This window comes from Lathamus discolor, chromosome 3 (genome assembly GCF_037157495.1).
Source record: "Lathamus discolor isolate bLatDis1 chromosome 3, bLatDis1.hap1, whole genome shotgun sequence".
NCBI classification, from domain to species: Eukaryota; Metazoa; Chordata; class Aves; order Psittaciformes; family Psittacidae; genus Lathamus; species Lathamus discolor.
This window is the reverse complement of record NC_088886.1, coordinates 98,472,576-98,486,843: the sequence shown is the minus strand read 5'-3', so window position 1 is coordinate 98,486,843 and position 14,268 is coordinate 98,472,576. Positions and strand designations below refer to the sequence as shown.

General features: G+C 38.0%; 1 protein-coding gene across 4 annotated transcripts in view; it reads right to left on the bottom strand.

Moving 5' to 3' along the window:
- Window positions 1–14,268, bottom strand: part of SH2D4B (SH2 domain containing 4B) — a 73,381-nt gene that overhangs the window by 42,010 nt on the left and 17,103 nt on the right. For all 4 annotated transcript variants that reach the window (XR_010610759.1, XM_065670775.1, XM_065670774.1 and 1 more), the window contains one exon: window positions 3,961–4,105. Coding sequence is in view for 3 of the 4 variants with exons in the window: in XM_065670775.1 (XP_065526847.1) it covers window positions 3,961–4,105 (145 nt within the window). In the remaining variant the exon portion in view is untranslated. The remainder of the gene's footprint in view (window positions 1–3,960; window positions 4,106–14,268) is intronic.

Here is a 14,268-nt window from a genome sequence, read left to right as displayed (position 1 = left end):
AGCACTTTATCGAACGCTCCTGCCAGTAAACTCACTCATTTGAATTTATGTGGAAAATAAGCAACAAACAAACATAAATTCCTTTAAAATTCAGACAAAAAGAAATTCATGGACATAGTTTGTAGAACAACATAAAAATGTAACAATATAAAAGAAGATATAATGAGTCAGCCTGGTATCCTACTTCCAACAGAGACCAAAGTGGGTGCTTTGGGAAAAGCATAAGAATAGATAAAGTCAGTCAACTCTGTTTACTTTTTTACTGGAATAATTTTTGTTTGGGGATGAGTAAAGCTGGTCAGATGCTATCTGAGCACTTCATTGGTGCAGTTTGCAGGGGGTTCTAAGTGTATTAACAGAATGCCTTTTGCAATATTCAATCAGATGATTATTTATACTACTGTTTTTCCTATTATGTTTCTCAGATTCCTTTTCTGCTTTTACAAAGGGCCTGCTCTCACACTTGGAGACTGTGATATACAGTATTGTTTACTGAATACTCTAGAAACCTACAAAATAGAACAGCCTGTAGGCAGGTCCAAAACTAGTCAGAATATATGTACTCTTCCATCCAAGCTTAGCCTTAGTTCTCACTTTTCAGTTTCGAAAAAAAAAACCAGAGAACAACTTTGAACAGTGGACACTTTGATTCAGTCTTTTCCACTATTCATCTTCTAATTTGCCAGCTGATATACTTGACTTCACATATTAACTCACAAGTGCCATCTAAAACACCACAACATATATCTATTATATGAAATTGAAGTGTATAATTGCTCTTACAACACCATTTTTTCCTTTTAGTACGGATTTCTAAAGTTGTTCTACATTTGTCATTTAGTACATTAAAAAGCACTAAAATTATGTGTTTCAATTAACACAGTGTTTCTATGAGCTTTTATTGTTATTTGGCATAATCAGGGAAACAGCAGAAGCAAACTGAACTAAGCAATAGGTGCTAATATTAGCAACACTTTGCTTATTGCCTTGGCAATAAACAACTGAGGGATAATGTGATGAGAAGAGATGAATCCTCATCACATTCCAAATTCCATCTACTAAATAAATTAGTAGTGTCATCAATATCATAGCTACATTTGCTCTCCACAATAGCTGCTCTAGCACTACTTTTCCTCTTCAGTACTGACCCCCAGCACTGTTGAATATGAAAGGCTGACTTCAAGGAGGTAAGACACAAAGAAGCCTGGCCTTGTTCCTAATGGGCAATGTGGTTTCCGTTGCAGGTGTGTAGAGACAAAAGATGTTGATGTTACATCTGCTTGTAATTCTCTTATACATTCAGGCATTTGTTTATTGCTTAGAAAAGATGACAAGTAGACAGCTTTGCCTAACTTCACTGAATTTCCTCTCAGTGTCCCAAAGGAATATTTGAAGACAAAATGAAAGGATTGTTCTAAAAAGGGGGGAAAATAATCTGGAACTGAAATCAGAAGTAAAAAATCTGGTGAACCTGAAGGACTAATTCCATACCAATTTCTGATGTTCCCACTTCCTAACATTTGTTATTGCCTGTCTGCTGGGGTTTCCGGCTCTTGTTAAGGAAATAGAAGATGTTAACATTCCTGAGGAAGCTCAATGCAGTCTGATGGCATAGTCTAAACCAGCCAGGAACTGTTTTCAGATGAGGCACTAAACACTGCATCTTCTCTTAAGTCATCACACCCATTTGCTAATGGAACGCAGTTCTAAGCTGTCAAACCAACTGGGATAAATTGAGACACTGAGATAAGCATAAGAGGATAACCAAGGATGTGATACACTCTAGTCATTAGTCTGCACTTAGTTTAATGCTAAATCAATTACTGATAACAGCATAAACTCTGGCAGCACAGAATTTATAGTAGGCTGCAAAACCCAACTGTGGTGCCACCAGCTAGAAGGTGCTGAGCTTTTGTTTTGCCATGGCAGCACTATTATTGGTGAGCAGGCTAGATAGCTTGAAATTACTGCAGTCAGTCACCCTTTTGACCACAAGCAGACAGATCTATAAGTACTGAGGCACACAGACTGACGGTGATAGAATTCCTTCAGAGCATACAGAATACTCCAAAGGTTATACAAGACAAAATACTGATGGTAGATTATATTCATCAGCATAGTGTTTTGACACTATGTGTCAAAAAAAACCCCAACAAACACACAAGTGTTTTGACAGATCAAGAATGACATTACAGAAATCATGGTCAAAACCTTTCAGACCTTATTCCTTTCCTCTCTGCCTTTTCCCATAATTCCTCTATTGCATTTCTGATTTCTGTCACCATATAACCACCATTCCTTAAGAAAACAGAGGCAACAGTTTAAAACCTATTACGTCTGTAGTGCAAGAGTAAGAAAATAAGTTATAGTTACAGTATATAGTTATGGTATGTTTGAGGTATTTTGTTTTATTGCCAATTTCAGTGTAAAGGGAGGCTGGGGGTTTGTTTTGTGTGTTTGGTGGTTGTTGGTTTTTTTAATAACATGGTTGCTAATATATTTTTTTCCTTATATACCACCAAAGAAATACTAAAGCACATATCATCCCTGTGCTACGCTGCCAGCTGATGTTAGTTTTCTGCAAAACCAAGAGGCTATTTTATTCCCACCAACTCATTCTGCTCTTTAACACCCAATATACAGAAAGCTACAGTTTTCATTTCCAAATAAACACATACATGTGGATTTAGATAATTCTCCAGGAAATTATTACCTTCTCTTTATTGACAGTGTTATATATAGAGGTTTTATTGATCAAAAATGAGCATAGCCTGCTATGAGCTTGGAAAATGGCAGCAGTGCATCTTATACAGATTTAATTCATGTTGTACAAAATGATTCACTATCACATCAATTCCAGGTAATAGGACTCCAGTAATCAGTTCTCAGGAGCTCCTAAAGTGATGACTAGAACCATAAAATAAACTCAGTGCATTTTTTGAAACATTTCTTTTACCTCTGTCAGGAAATATGTAACACTACAGCAGTATTTTTTCCTACTTCATGAGGTATTTCATGCAACACATACTATCAGCTCCATATATCTCCATATTTAGTATTAGTTAATGAACCTTTGTTTTATATATAACTAATATAATGACCCCACATTAGCTAAAACTTTCTAATCGTTACATTTCCATTTTCTGCAGAGTAATTAAATCAGTATAGATGTGGGAAATAAAAAATATCCTTCCCCCAACAAAAATACACAATTCTCATTGCAAACAAATTTCCTACTTCTAAAACCACCTATACAACAGACATCCAGATGGATATAGGTGTACATTTTGTTCATAATATCCTATTAAGTCTTATTTACTCATAATGTGGACCTTTACTTACCTACAATATGTATGTATACATATATTTGTAGGAATATATTTGTTCTGTTCCTTAAAGGCTTTCAAAAATCACTAACTTATTTTTAAATTAATCACAATGGTGATAGGTACAGCACCTTTAGTAGAGAGATCATCATCATGATTATTTCCATGGCAATAATCTAAATATTATATACTGCAATTTTTTGCAATGAAGTGAGTGTCAGTGCTCATATCATAGCTTGACTCCATTGCCATATGGAAATAATTAAAATACAGATGAAGACAGATTTTACCTCTTCAGAGACAGATGAGGACAAGCTGTGAAATAACTGTGCCCAGAATTCTTATTAAGCCAAAATTGTTAATTAATGACATTAGACAAAATATTAATGATCTCTTATAGAAAAAATGTCTATAAGACATTGACATCGATTCTGATTCAGAAAGGTACGTAAAATTGGTAAACTCACTGTAACTTCTGTTTGTGAGCTCAGGCTGGTATTTTCCTAAACAATAATACAGCATTTTGCATTGCTCTATGGAGAAGAGATTTTCAGCAGTGCTGTTTTCCATTCTACCAGTCTCCTTTTATTTGCCTTCCAAAATACATTAGATCTGTGAAGGTAATTTTACTCACGCTGTTCTTCCCACTCCTGGTCATCATCGCTGTGTTGACTATGCTGCTGAGCTTGCATGAGGCTCAGATACAACTCTTTTGCTCGGATTTCTTCCTGTTGTTTTATTTGTTCTTCACCTTTTTGTCTTTCCTCTTCTTCTCTTTTCTAGGCAAAATGAAGTAAAATAGAGGTGAGGAAGAATGTGCCAAAAGTTAGAACACTGCTTCAGTTGCTTCCTCCCACAGGGTAGCTACATTCCCTTTGAGAAATCACGCTCTCTTCTAACTTTGGGTTTCTCACATATTGCAACAGGCATAATAGAAGTTTCCTACCATTTAGGAATTTCTGCTAAAGATATGTTTTGAGATGCACAGGTATTAACAGGAATAAGGAACATATAAGTACCTGAGACTTGAAGTCTACATGGAAAACATGTTTTGTCATGTCGTACCAAAGCCTCTGCTATCCTGCAGTCCACAAGCAATGCTTGTTTTAAGTCCACATGTACATTGGAGATATCCCTGTCACTCAAGCAGTATACACATCATCTACAGAATCTATAGGATTCAGTAAGTGATTTACCGGTGTTCTTAATTTAGCAACTGTCACCATGTATCATTCTAATCAACACAGAGAATAACTTTTTCCAAATATCGGGATCATTACATTCCGGATGAAAAGCCAGATCTTTCAGCACACACCAGTTGCTTTGCAAAATGTAGCCAAAGGTAATGTACAAAAAAAGTTCCCTTCCAAGAAGACCAGATGAATATCCAATAAAGATTGCCTCTACAGCTGGCCTTCAACATAATACTGATAATGTAGGAGCTTGATTCATGCAGAAATAGAATCCATATCTGTTTTCTAAAAATCCACTACCCAAATTCCTTAAGTAGCAGAGAGGCAAATTTAATTCATTATTCAATTAAACACCCCCCCCCCCAAAAAAAAAAAAAAAAAACAAGCTGAAACTGAATTTCATGAAATCTTATTCGTATTATTGAAATAACTTGAATTATGAGAAGAGCATTTAAAACGTTTTTTGTATTTAATTTTACAATGAAACCAACACTATGCCCTTTTGGGTAACAAACTTATGGATAAGAATTTTGCTATAAGTCGCTGAGTAAAATTGCCCTGAATTATTAACCTAGTTACATGACCTAAACTACAAGGGTGTCCAAAGTAGATTGTGAGTTGTTGCAAAATGCTAATGTTATCAAACTTCTAGTGCGAAGCAACTGACATCTAGTTAAATAAAATCTAGTGAAACTCTTAAGTTTTACATCAGGAGACCTGGGGGAGATATTTCTGGCTTCCTTAAATAACTTTTCTTCATTAAACGTCAGAAGTGGGATTTCACCAGATTTTTGCATTTTCCTAACTTTTCTCCATTTCAGTGGGATTTTAATGTTTCATTGCAATGGGACCAGCAAGAGTTGAGTGCGAAAAAAAAAAATAAAAACAAAACAAACAGAACCCCAATCCAAACCAAAACAGCAATAAAACAAGCAAATAACCTCACATGATTACATTAAACTGGAAAACAATTTTATCAGATGCACCTTCACGTTCTATCAGTCAGCTGAGGTGGTGTATGTGAGGAAATGTTTTCAGCTACAGATTTTGAACTGGTACTTTTTTTTTTTCTTAAGACATGGTATGTTGTAAAGTCTAAAAATTCTTTTCAGATAGGATTGCTCCTGCTATCAAAGGGAAATCACATACATTAATCTTCCGGTTTATTTTATCATATATTTGCACTGTGAACTTCATGGAAAGGCATCTTTTGTAAGTTTGAAAACAAACTGTCACCACAGCAGGATTCACAGCATGACAGAAACAGTACATGGTCTATTTTAATAAGTACTACAAATATGAGTGGAGACAAAACCTGACCTTTGTTATTCTGTAAACTTAGTCTGTAGGTTCAGGAGATGCAAAACTGAACTCGCATGAAGTTGCTCACAATCCTGCAAAAAGTAACTTGCATGCCTTTTTTTTTCTTTTTTTGATACACGTAGGTTGTTTCTGTCCAGTGTCTGAAGATGCAACTTACATGAAAGTTCACACTATGTATAAATGGCTGCTATAATTCAGCCTCTTTTTAGGCTGAATGGGTGGGAACTATCCAAAAGCTGTATTTTTATTCAATAAACATATGCATAAATTAACACTTCCCTACAGTAAATTGCTTGTGTTTTATAATACATTGGAAAACTTATTCGAAGGCAGTCTGTCCTATCTTAACACCTGCCAGGGATCAAATAGTAAAAGCATAGTAATATGAATGTTCAAACAATGTTTAATGACCCTAAGAGAGACTCATACACATTTTCACAATGGTTGAAAAGGTGTCTGAAACGTATGTCTGGGAAACGTGTCCTTCCCCATGGTATTGTCAACCATGGGGAAGGAAAGGTGCTTTTTTCTCTCCTCTCCCAGCCCCAGTTCTCTCTAGCTCTGCAGACATTATCTGTTGTTAACCAAACATCTGGAATTAGAGGAAGACAACTCCAATTCTTTTCAGAAGACTGCTTTCCAAAGCAAGCAATATTTCTGTTTACAACCTCTAGAATCAAAGTGAGGGCCAGAAGCAACAGAAGGAAAGAGGACTCTGGTTGTTCTGGCCGTGAATCGTACAACAGCACATTTAAGGAAGAATGACAAAAAGACTGAAAAGAAGTAAGCAATGACAAGCAGTGACAAGCAACACCATCTTCAGAGTGGGAAACCAAAACAAATGCAAATCTCCATCCTTTGAAAGAATTCAACCACTTCTCCATTTCCTTAAGTAAATTAAATCAACATTTCTCCATTTAACACAGCTGAGCTCCACCAGTTCACACCAGCAGAGGATTTGTCTTCTTTATAACACAACAAATCAAAAAACCTGAAATATTGGGTATTAATAGTGTAATGAATAGTAGCTCCATAACACACATGATGAACAATAGATTAAGCTGCCCTTATTATTTCCAAGAAAGAAAAGCCTAGTATTGTCCTTCAGTCAATTTGTTCTAATATCTTTATTACTTCTAAAATCATACTCCCATTGTTATCTCCTAAGTCCTAAAAAGATTAGTTTAGTGGGCAGCTCATTATTTTTGAATAGTCGATGCTTTTTGGAAGCATTGATTTCAAAGCCCAGTAGCTTCTTCAGAATAATAAATCCAAAAACTTTACCTTTTTTAATAGAACTAGGGATTTCGTATTTCAGCTGCTAATAAAAGGCTCTATTCCTTTCTTGGAAAAACTATGCAATGAGCTATTCTTTTTTCTTATGAGAAGAATATTTATTCAGCTAGCTTCACTGTCTAAAAAAATTCAATCCATCTAGGCTATCTTTTTGGGAAGATAGAGAGACACAGGGGTAGTCCTGGGTTATCGAGATGTCTCCTGTTCAACCTCTCAAATAACAAGGTAAACTAAAGGGAGGGCTAGATTTAAGTCAAAGAAGAGACAACAATAACAGCAAACTTAACACTGACACTTAATTATGAAGTCACAAAAAAAATCATATAATGCTTCTTATTAAAGGAAAATATAAAATTCTATTTATTCAAATTAGTGCATGGATACATGTGCAAGTATATTGTACAACTCCTTAATGTGTGTGTGAGGAGAAATAACTCTTGTTAATATGCCACAGGAAATAAAAGTCATCCTTTTGGGAAGTATGAGTAAACCCCATATGTTTGTATTTAAATTAATAACTGAACTTGCCACACTTACTCCATTGGAAGAACAGAGCAACCAGTTTATCTGCTTCTCCCCGTGAACCCAATCCTGCACATCAGAGCTGAGAGTGAAGAGCAACAATAACCGAAAAACACCGCCTTCTGCCTGACAGTTGAGAGATTGTACTTTGTGCCATGATCCTTTCAGCTCTTCCAGAATAATTAGAAAGGTGACAATTCAGTATATAGTCACAAATTGCCAAGAAATACCAACCTGCTGCAACGAATCATGATGAAAGTCCAATAGGCAGCAATAATCCTCTCTAGCGTTAACTCCACTGGAGAATTTGAACATGCTAAATGATCCTGTGTAGCCTCTGGCAGTTGAATATTTACCACAGACCTGTTACTTGTTACCACGCATGTCTGCTTTACAGTGTTTGATAGCTTTGCTACAGCCAGCTCTGAATAACTTTTGATGTGTGAACCACCCCCGAGCCAGGGCAGACATGCAGGCTTCCTGCCACAGGGCTGAGAGCAGAGCTCATTTTCGGATCTAAGCCCTTAAGACTTCCTGCTCTGAAAGAGGGAATCTGGAAATCCTGGGTTCCAGGTTCCGGCACAGCCTGCTGTCAGCAAGGTTGACACAGCGGGCTGAATTCAGAGATCAGTTCTCCGTAAAATCACCTGCCAGTTTCCAACACAGCGTTGATTGAGTATCAGCAGAAATATATGTAACTCTTTACCACCCTTTTTCTGAGAAAATTCTCTCACTCGCATCAGAAAAGGAAGCAGTTGCAGAGACATTATTTTCTTCTCTACCACCAGTGTCTCAAAAGGAACACAGGGTTTGCATCATTTCATGGTGCATGTATTTGCACTGAGACAAACATATAAAATGCATTCATGCTTTATGTAGAAAAAGTTATGTTTCTGTCACGGATACGCTCCAGTATATGCTATTCACATATGACTCATATAGCGAGGTGACGATATACTCTGTTTCACAAAGACCCTCTTTTAGATGAGACAGAGAACAAAGCTAAGGACTATTGCTGGTTGGGAGAGATCTAAGATTTATTGCACATGGTAGAGTAGACCCTGCTTGTGTAGATTGCGTAGATCCAGTAACAATCTACTAAAGGTTTGTCTCTGAGGCTCGAATTCACAGCTTGAATTTCCTGTATGCAAACTATGCATGCAGGATTACCCATGGAAAATATCAGAGCTTTGCTAGTTTTTATTGGCAATCCAGAATGAAGACAGTGGCTGCAGCAAGCGCAATTGCCACTGGGGAAAAGATTTTTTTAAAATTAATAGCACAGTTCCTCACAAGTAGGATAGAAAATCCTGACGACCTGATTCCCAGCAGCAGCTAATAACTGCCTCACTTCCAATATGGTTCTGGAGACAACTGCGTGGTAAAAAAGGAATTCTGAACTGAACTGTGGTCGCATGAAAGAAAACAAAATGAAGTATCACTGAATTATTGTATTTGTGATTGAATGAACTTAAGTGAGGCATTTTCAGACTGAACAGGGTGCCAAACCCCAGCAAGAAGCTGTTCTCATATACCTAGATTCTAAATACACTGTCCTTGGGAAAGAGTTCAGTGTTTTCCTGATACAGCTGAACTTGCAGCCTATTTGCAGTTAAAGATAACAGGCCCATTCAAATGCTTGAAGTTTACTTGGAGAGAATAGTTGTTTTTTGATCAGGACTGAATGCTCAGTGTATATACCATAAGAAGCCCACAGTAATGCAAGTGGTGACAGTGACATTTTACTGTGTTCCTAAACTCTACAGCTGGCAGCAATTGTCTGAAGAATCAGGTCCGTAGCACTTCCCAGCACCATAAATCACTCAGATGTGTTGAAAACCTATCCAACTCAATGGGACTGAAGTGTGTTCTTTCTATTAAGCACAGGCTGTCCTCAGGAAATTAGAGATTTTCTGAACTGAAGCACTAATCATTCTATTATTTTCTGAAGGCTGATTCTATACCTGTTGTCTTTGATGAGAATTGAAACATCCAGGACACAGAAAATCTTAGATCCACACCTTAAAAAAAAAGCTCGATTTACTCACTAAAATTCCAACTGGAATTGAAGATCATGAACTTAACTGACTTTACTGACTGGGAAAGGGGAAATACAACCCCCATTTTTAAAAATGGAAAAAAAACAAAGACCCAGAGAACTACAGGTCAGTCAGCCTCACCTTAGTGCCCAGTAAGATCGTGAAGCAGATCCTCCTATATACTATGCTACATAGACAGGTACATAGAAAGTAAGGAGGTGATTAGTGAAAGCCAACATGGCTTCACTAACAGCAAATCATGCCTGCTAAATTTGGTGGCCTTCTATGATGGGGCCATGGCACTGCGGATAAGGAAAGAGCAACTGATATCATCTACCTGGACTTTTGTAAGGCATTTGACACACAGCATCCTTCTCTCCAAACTGGAAAGACACGGACCTGGATAGAAGGACCACTCGGTGGATAAGGAATTGGCTGGATGGTTACCCTCAAAGCATTGTGCTCAACAGCTTGATGTCAAAGTGGAGACCAGTGATAAGTGGCATTCCTCAGGGGCTGGTGTTGGGACGAGTGCTCTTTAACATTTTTCAGGGACACGGACAGTGGGATTGAGTTCACCATACAGCAAGCTTGTTAATGAGACAAAGTTGTGTGATGCAGTCAACACGCTGGAGGGAAGGGATGCCATCAAGAGGGACCTTGAGAGGCTTGAGAGGTGGGCCAGTGCAAACCTCATGAAGTTCAACAAGGCCTGTTGCAGGGTCCTGCACTTGGATCACTGCAATCCCAAGCACAGCTACAGGCTGGGTGGAGATTGGATTGAGAGCAGGTCAGAACAGAAGGACTTGGGGGTGTTGGCTGACAAAAAGCCCAACATGACTTGGCAATGGGACTCTACTCTTGTGAGACCCCACCTGGAGTACTGCACTCAGCTCTGGGGACCCCAACACAAGAAGGTTGTGGACCTGGTGGAGAAAGCCCGGAGGAGGGCCACAAAGATGTGATCAGAGGGCTGGAGCACCTCTCCTATGAAGACAGGCTGACAGATTTCGTCTTGTTCAGCCCAGAGAAGAGAAAGCTCCAGAAAGACTTTATAGCAGCCTTCCAGTGCCTGAATGGGGCCTACAAGAAATCTGGAGAGGACTTTTTACAAGGGCACGTAGCGACAGGGCAAGGGGGAATGGCTTTAAACTGAAGAAGAGTAGATTTAGACTAGATATAAGGAAGAAGTTCTTTATTGTGATGGTGGTGAGACACTGGCACAGGTTGCCCCGAGAAGCTGTGGCTGCACCATCCCTGGAAGTGTTCAAGGCCAGGCTGGATTGGGCTTTGAGCAACCTGATCCCATGGAAGGTGTCTCTGCCCATGGCAGGGACACTGGAACTAGATGATCTTCCAACCCAAACCATACTATATGCTATGAGCTTGAATTAAAAAAAAAATTAAATTGTGGGAGAAAATTATAATGCACTGTTACTGTGCTGTTGCCTATCAACAGAATAAGGATTATTTCTCCTTAAGTGCCCACTCTCATTAAAATTCCTACTAAACATTTTTTGATGTGTGAAGAAAAACAATACCCATAAAAGTTGACATACGCAAGTTTCAGTTAACAAATATTTCATCTCCCAAGGAATTTTTAAGAAGCAATATAGTTTTACTGTGAACCGTGCTTATATTATTAAATTTGGCAGGTGTCTGATCTTGTCATATAGATTTAATGTTCTCTTGCTTTATGTGGACCACATGAAGAGCAAGCTGAGAGAGAGTATTTTTAAATGTAGATGAAAGATACTTCCCATGCCTGGCTCAGTGACATTGATACCTTGAATTTGTCCTAGCTCTGCACATTGCTCAGGACTCCGAATGACAGCAACTGATTACAGTAGGAAATTATGCCTGTGATCTCATACCCTTTGTAAATTAGCAAAAAGATTAACGGTAGTAATTGGCTCTCCTATTTGTCTTTTGCAATAGATTGACAAAAGAATAGCTGTCCTTAAACTGCAAAAATAGAGCAGTCAACATTTATATTCTAGCATCATAAATTAAAGGCATTTCTGCTTAAGAAACACCAAGGAAAGCAATACTTTTCTAATAGTGTTGGAAAAGGAAACAGGGGTCATCATTCACTTTGATATGTGAGATATCATTTATATGGTGCAGACAGCCCTAAGTCCCACAATAGGTCAAGAGGAATAAAATCTCTTTTAAAAGGAGTGTGTGAGATACAGTATGTTTAGAAATTAAACACATCAGCAGAAAGGACAGTTTCAATCTCCCAGATCTCCCAAGTTGAAATCCTTCAAGAGGATGAAACTATAGCAGAAACTGAAGTTTTCATACCTCATTTTTGAAACTGCTTTAAACATGGTCTCTTCATCATCACAGAAGGATGGTTAGCAGTGCGTTAAATATTTTAAACCTGTTAAAGTGGGCTTGCTAACTGATCTGCATCTCATTCCACACCATTAATCATTCATGAAAGGTACATTTTTGTGTGATTTCAATGACTGCAGTCATACACGAGTAAATATATTAATTCATCTTTTTCCCAACACCTTAGTTCTATTCAATTTTTGTAGTTGGAGGTAGATGCCGGAAAGATATCTTCCCATTTTCCTGTTCAGGTATCTGTCTACTCATTCAGCTTGTAAATATTTCATGTACTTCTTCCACTGCACAAGAATAGTTATAAAAAGAGTAAAATGTGAATAAGGAAAGCCAAGTGAGTTTAAATAAGCCAGTGGATAGACAAGTTCCCCATATTAGCCTGTGAAATTCACTTGCCTTTGAAATGCGTTTGCTGTTTTTAAGAATTTCTACAGTCCTACATACAAAAACCTGCTCTTTCAAGACCAAGTAATAGATCAGCAGCTTTTTTGAGCAGCAAAGTTGTGGTGTTATAGTACCAGGGATCAATCATGTATTTCGATCTCTGCTATCTCTGTCCAATTCCCTCCTAAATGAAAACCCAGGGCTGGAAGTGTAATAGACTATGTTGTATTAATATAGCAAATGCTGGGAGCACACACAGTAAAGGGGCATTTAAAAAATAACCACTGAATAATATCTTGTTTCCAAAGATGTTGGTGTTCAGCTGGGACAGAATTTTCTTCGTAGCAGTTGGTGCAGTGCTGTGTTTTGTCTTAGTCTGAGAACAATGCTGATAATACAGTGATGTTTCAGTTGTTGCTAAGTAGTGCTTAGTCTGTCAAGGACTTTTCAGTCTCTCATGCTCTGCCAGTGAGGAGGGGCACACGAAGCCAGAAGGAAGCAGGCAGGACACCTGACCCAAACTAGCCAAAGGGGTATTCCATACCACAGCACATCATGCCAAGTATATAAACTGGGGGGAGCTACCCAGAAGGAACCAATCACTGCTCTGGTCAGGCTGGGTATTGGTCAGCGAGTGGTGAGCAATTGTATTGTGCATCACTGTTTGTTACTGGAGTTTTTTTGTTTTCTTTCCCCCTTTTAGGTTTATATCTCCTTGTTATTTTTATTAGTAGTAATAGTATACCGTATTTTTTAGTTATTAAACTGTTCTTATCTCAACCCATAGGTTGTGCACTGTAAATCAGCCGCAGAGATATTAAGCGAACATCAGTCTTTGTTCAAGAGGGCTTTGCTTTCCAGGAAGCAGAGAAAAGAGCATTTAATTAGTTGCTCTGTTCATTATTCATACATTAATAAAGCATTTGAAAGGTATAGTCTCATTACTTACTGACATCAAATTTCAAAGGCCCTGTTCTCTCCTATGAATTCAGATTAATTGTGCAAAAGTAAATCAGCAACTTTGTGCAGGAACCACCCGTGTTTTGTGCTACCCTGTAATCACTATAACCACCCTCAAATTCCAAGCCCACAGTTCACAGAATGACAGGTAACATGCTGACTCTAGTTTGTAATCAAACCACATAAATTTAACACTGCACGTTTTCAGCATTCCTCCCTTCACAGAGGGACAAGGTGGGAGTCTATCTACACTTTCTACACTTTTAATCACTGTTCTGGGAAGGGAAAAATGACATAGCAAGCCATCAGCAGGGGAGAAGCATGTAGATGGAAGTTACTGGATGCAGATCTCCTAGGAGTCATATTTTGCTACAGACTTTCTCCATGGAAACCCAGCTTCACCATCTTGTGCAGTCCCAGTGCGCACATGCAAGACTCAGAAGACTGTGACAATTTCTCTGCACTCCAAACCAGTTATATTTTAGTTTTTTTCATTTTTAAACAAGTTTTTATCTTTATAAAGTAATATGAAAAGGGAGACAGAAGCTATCTTCTTTTCAACAAGAGAATGTGAAAACAAATATTTCAAACAGTAAAATTCTGTAACTTTGCTCTTAGAAACTTCAGTATGAAGTGAATAAAAATCAGGCAAATGAACGTCTTCCAGCAAAGCCAACTGGACTTTTCCCCATATGTTGAGTAGGAGAAGGATCCACCCCTTGAAGAAAGTAGTGACAGAATTTTCAAGTTAAATATGTGAACAACCTAGCCAAAATACACAAAATACATCCAAAGAAACTAACTTAAAATGTGACATTTCACAATTGTACATTTTTCCCCAGTATGATTCATTCTGCACAGCTGACTGAA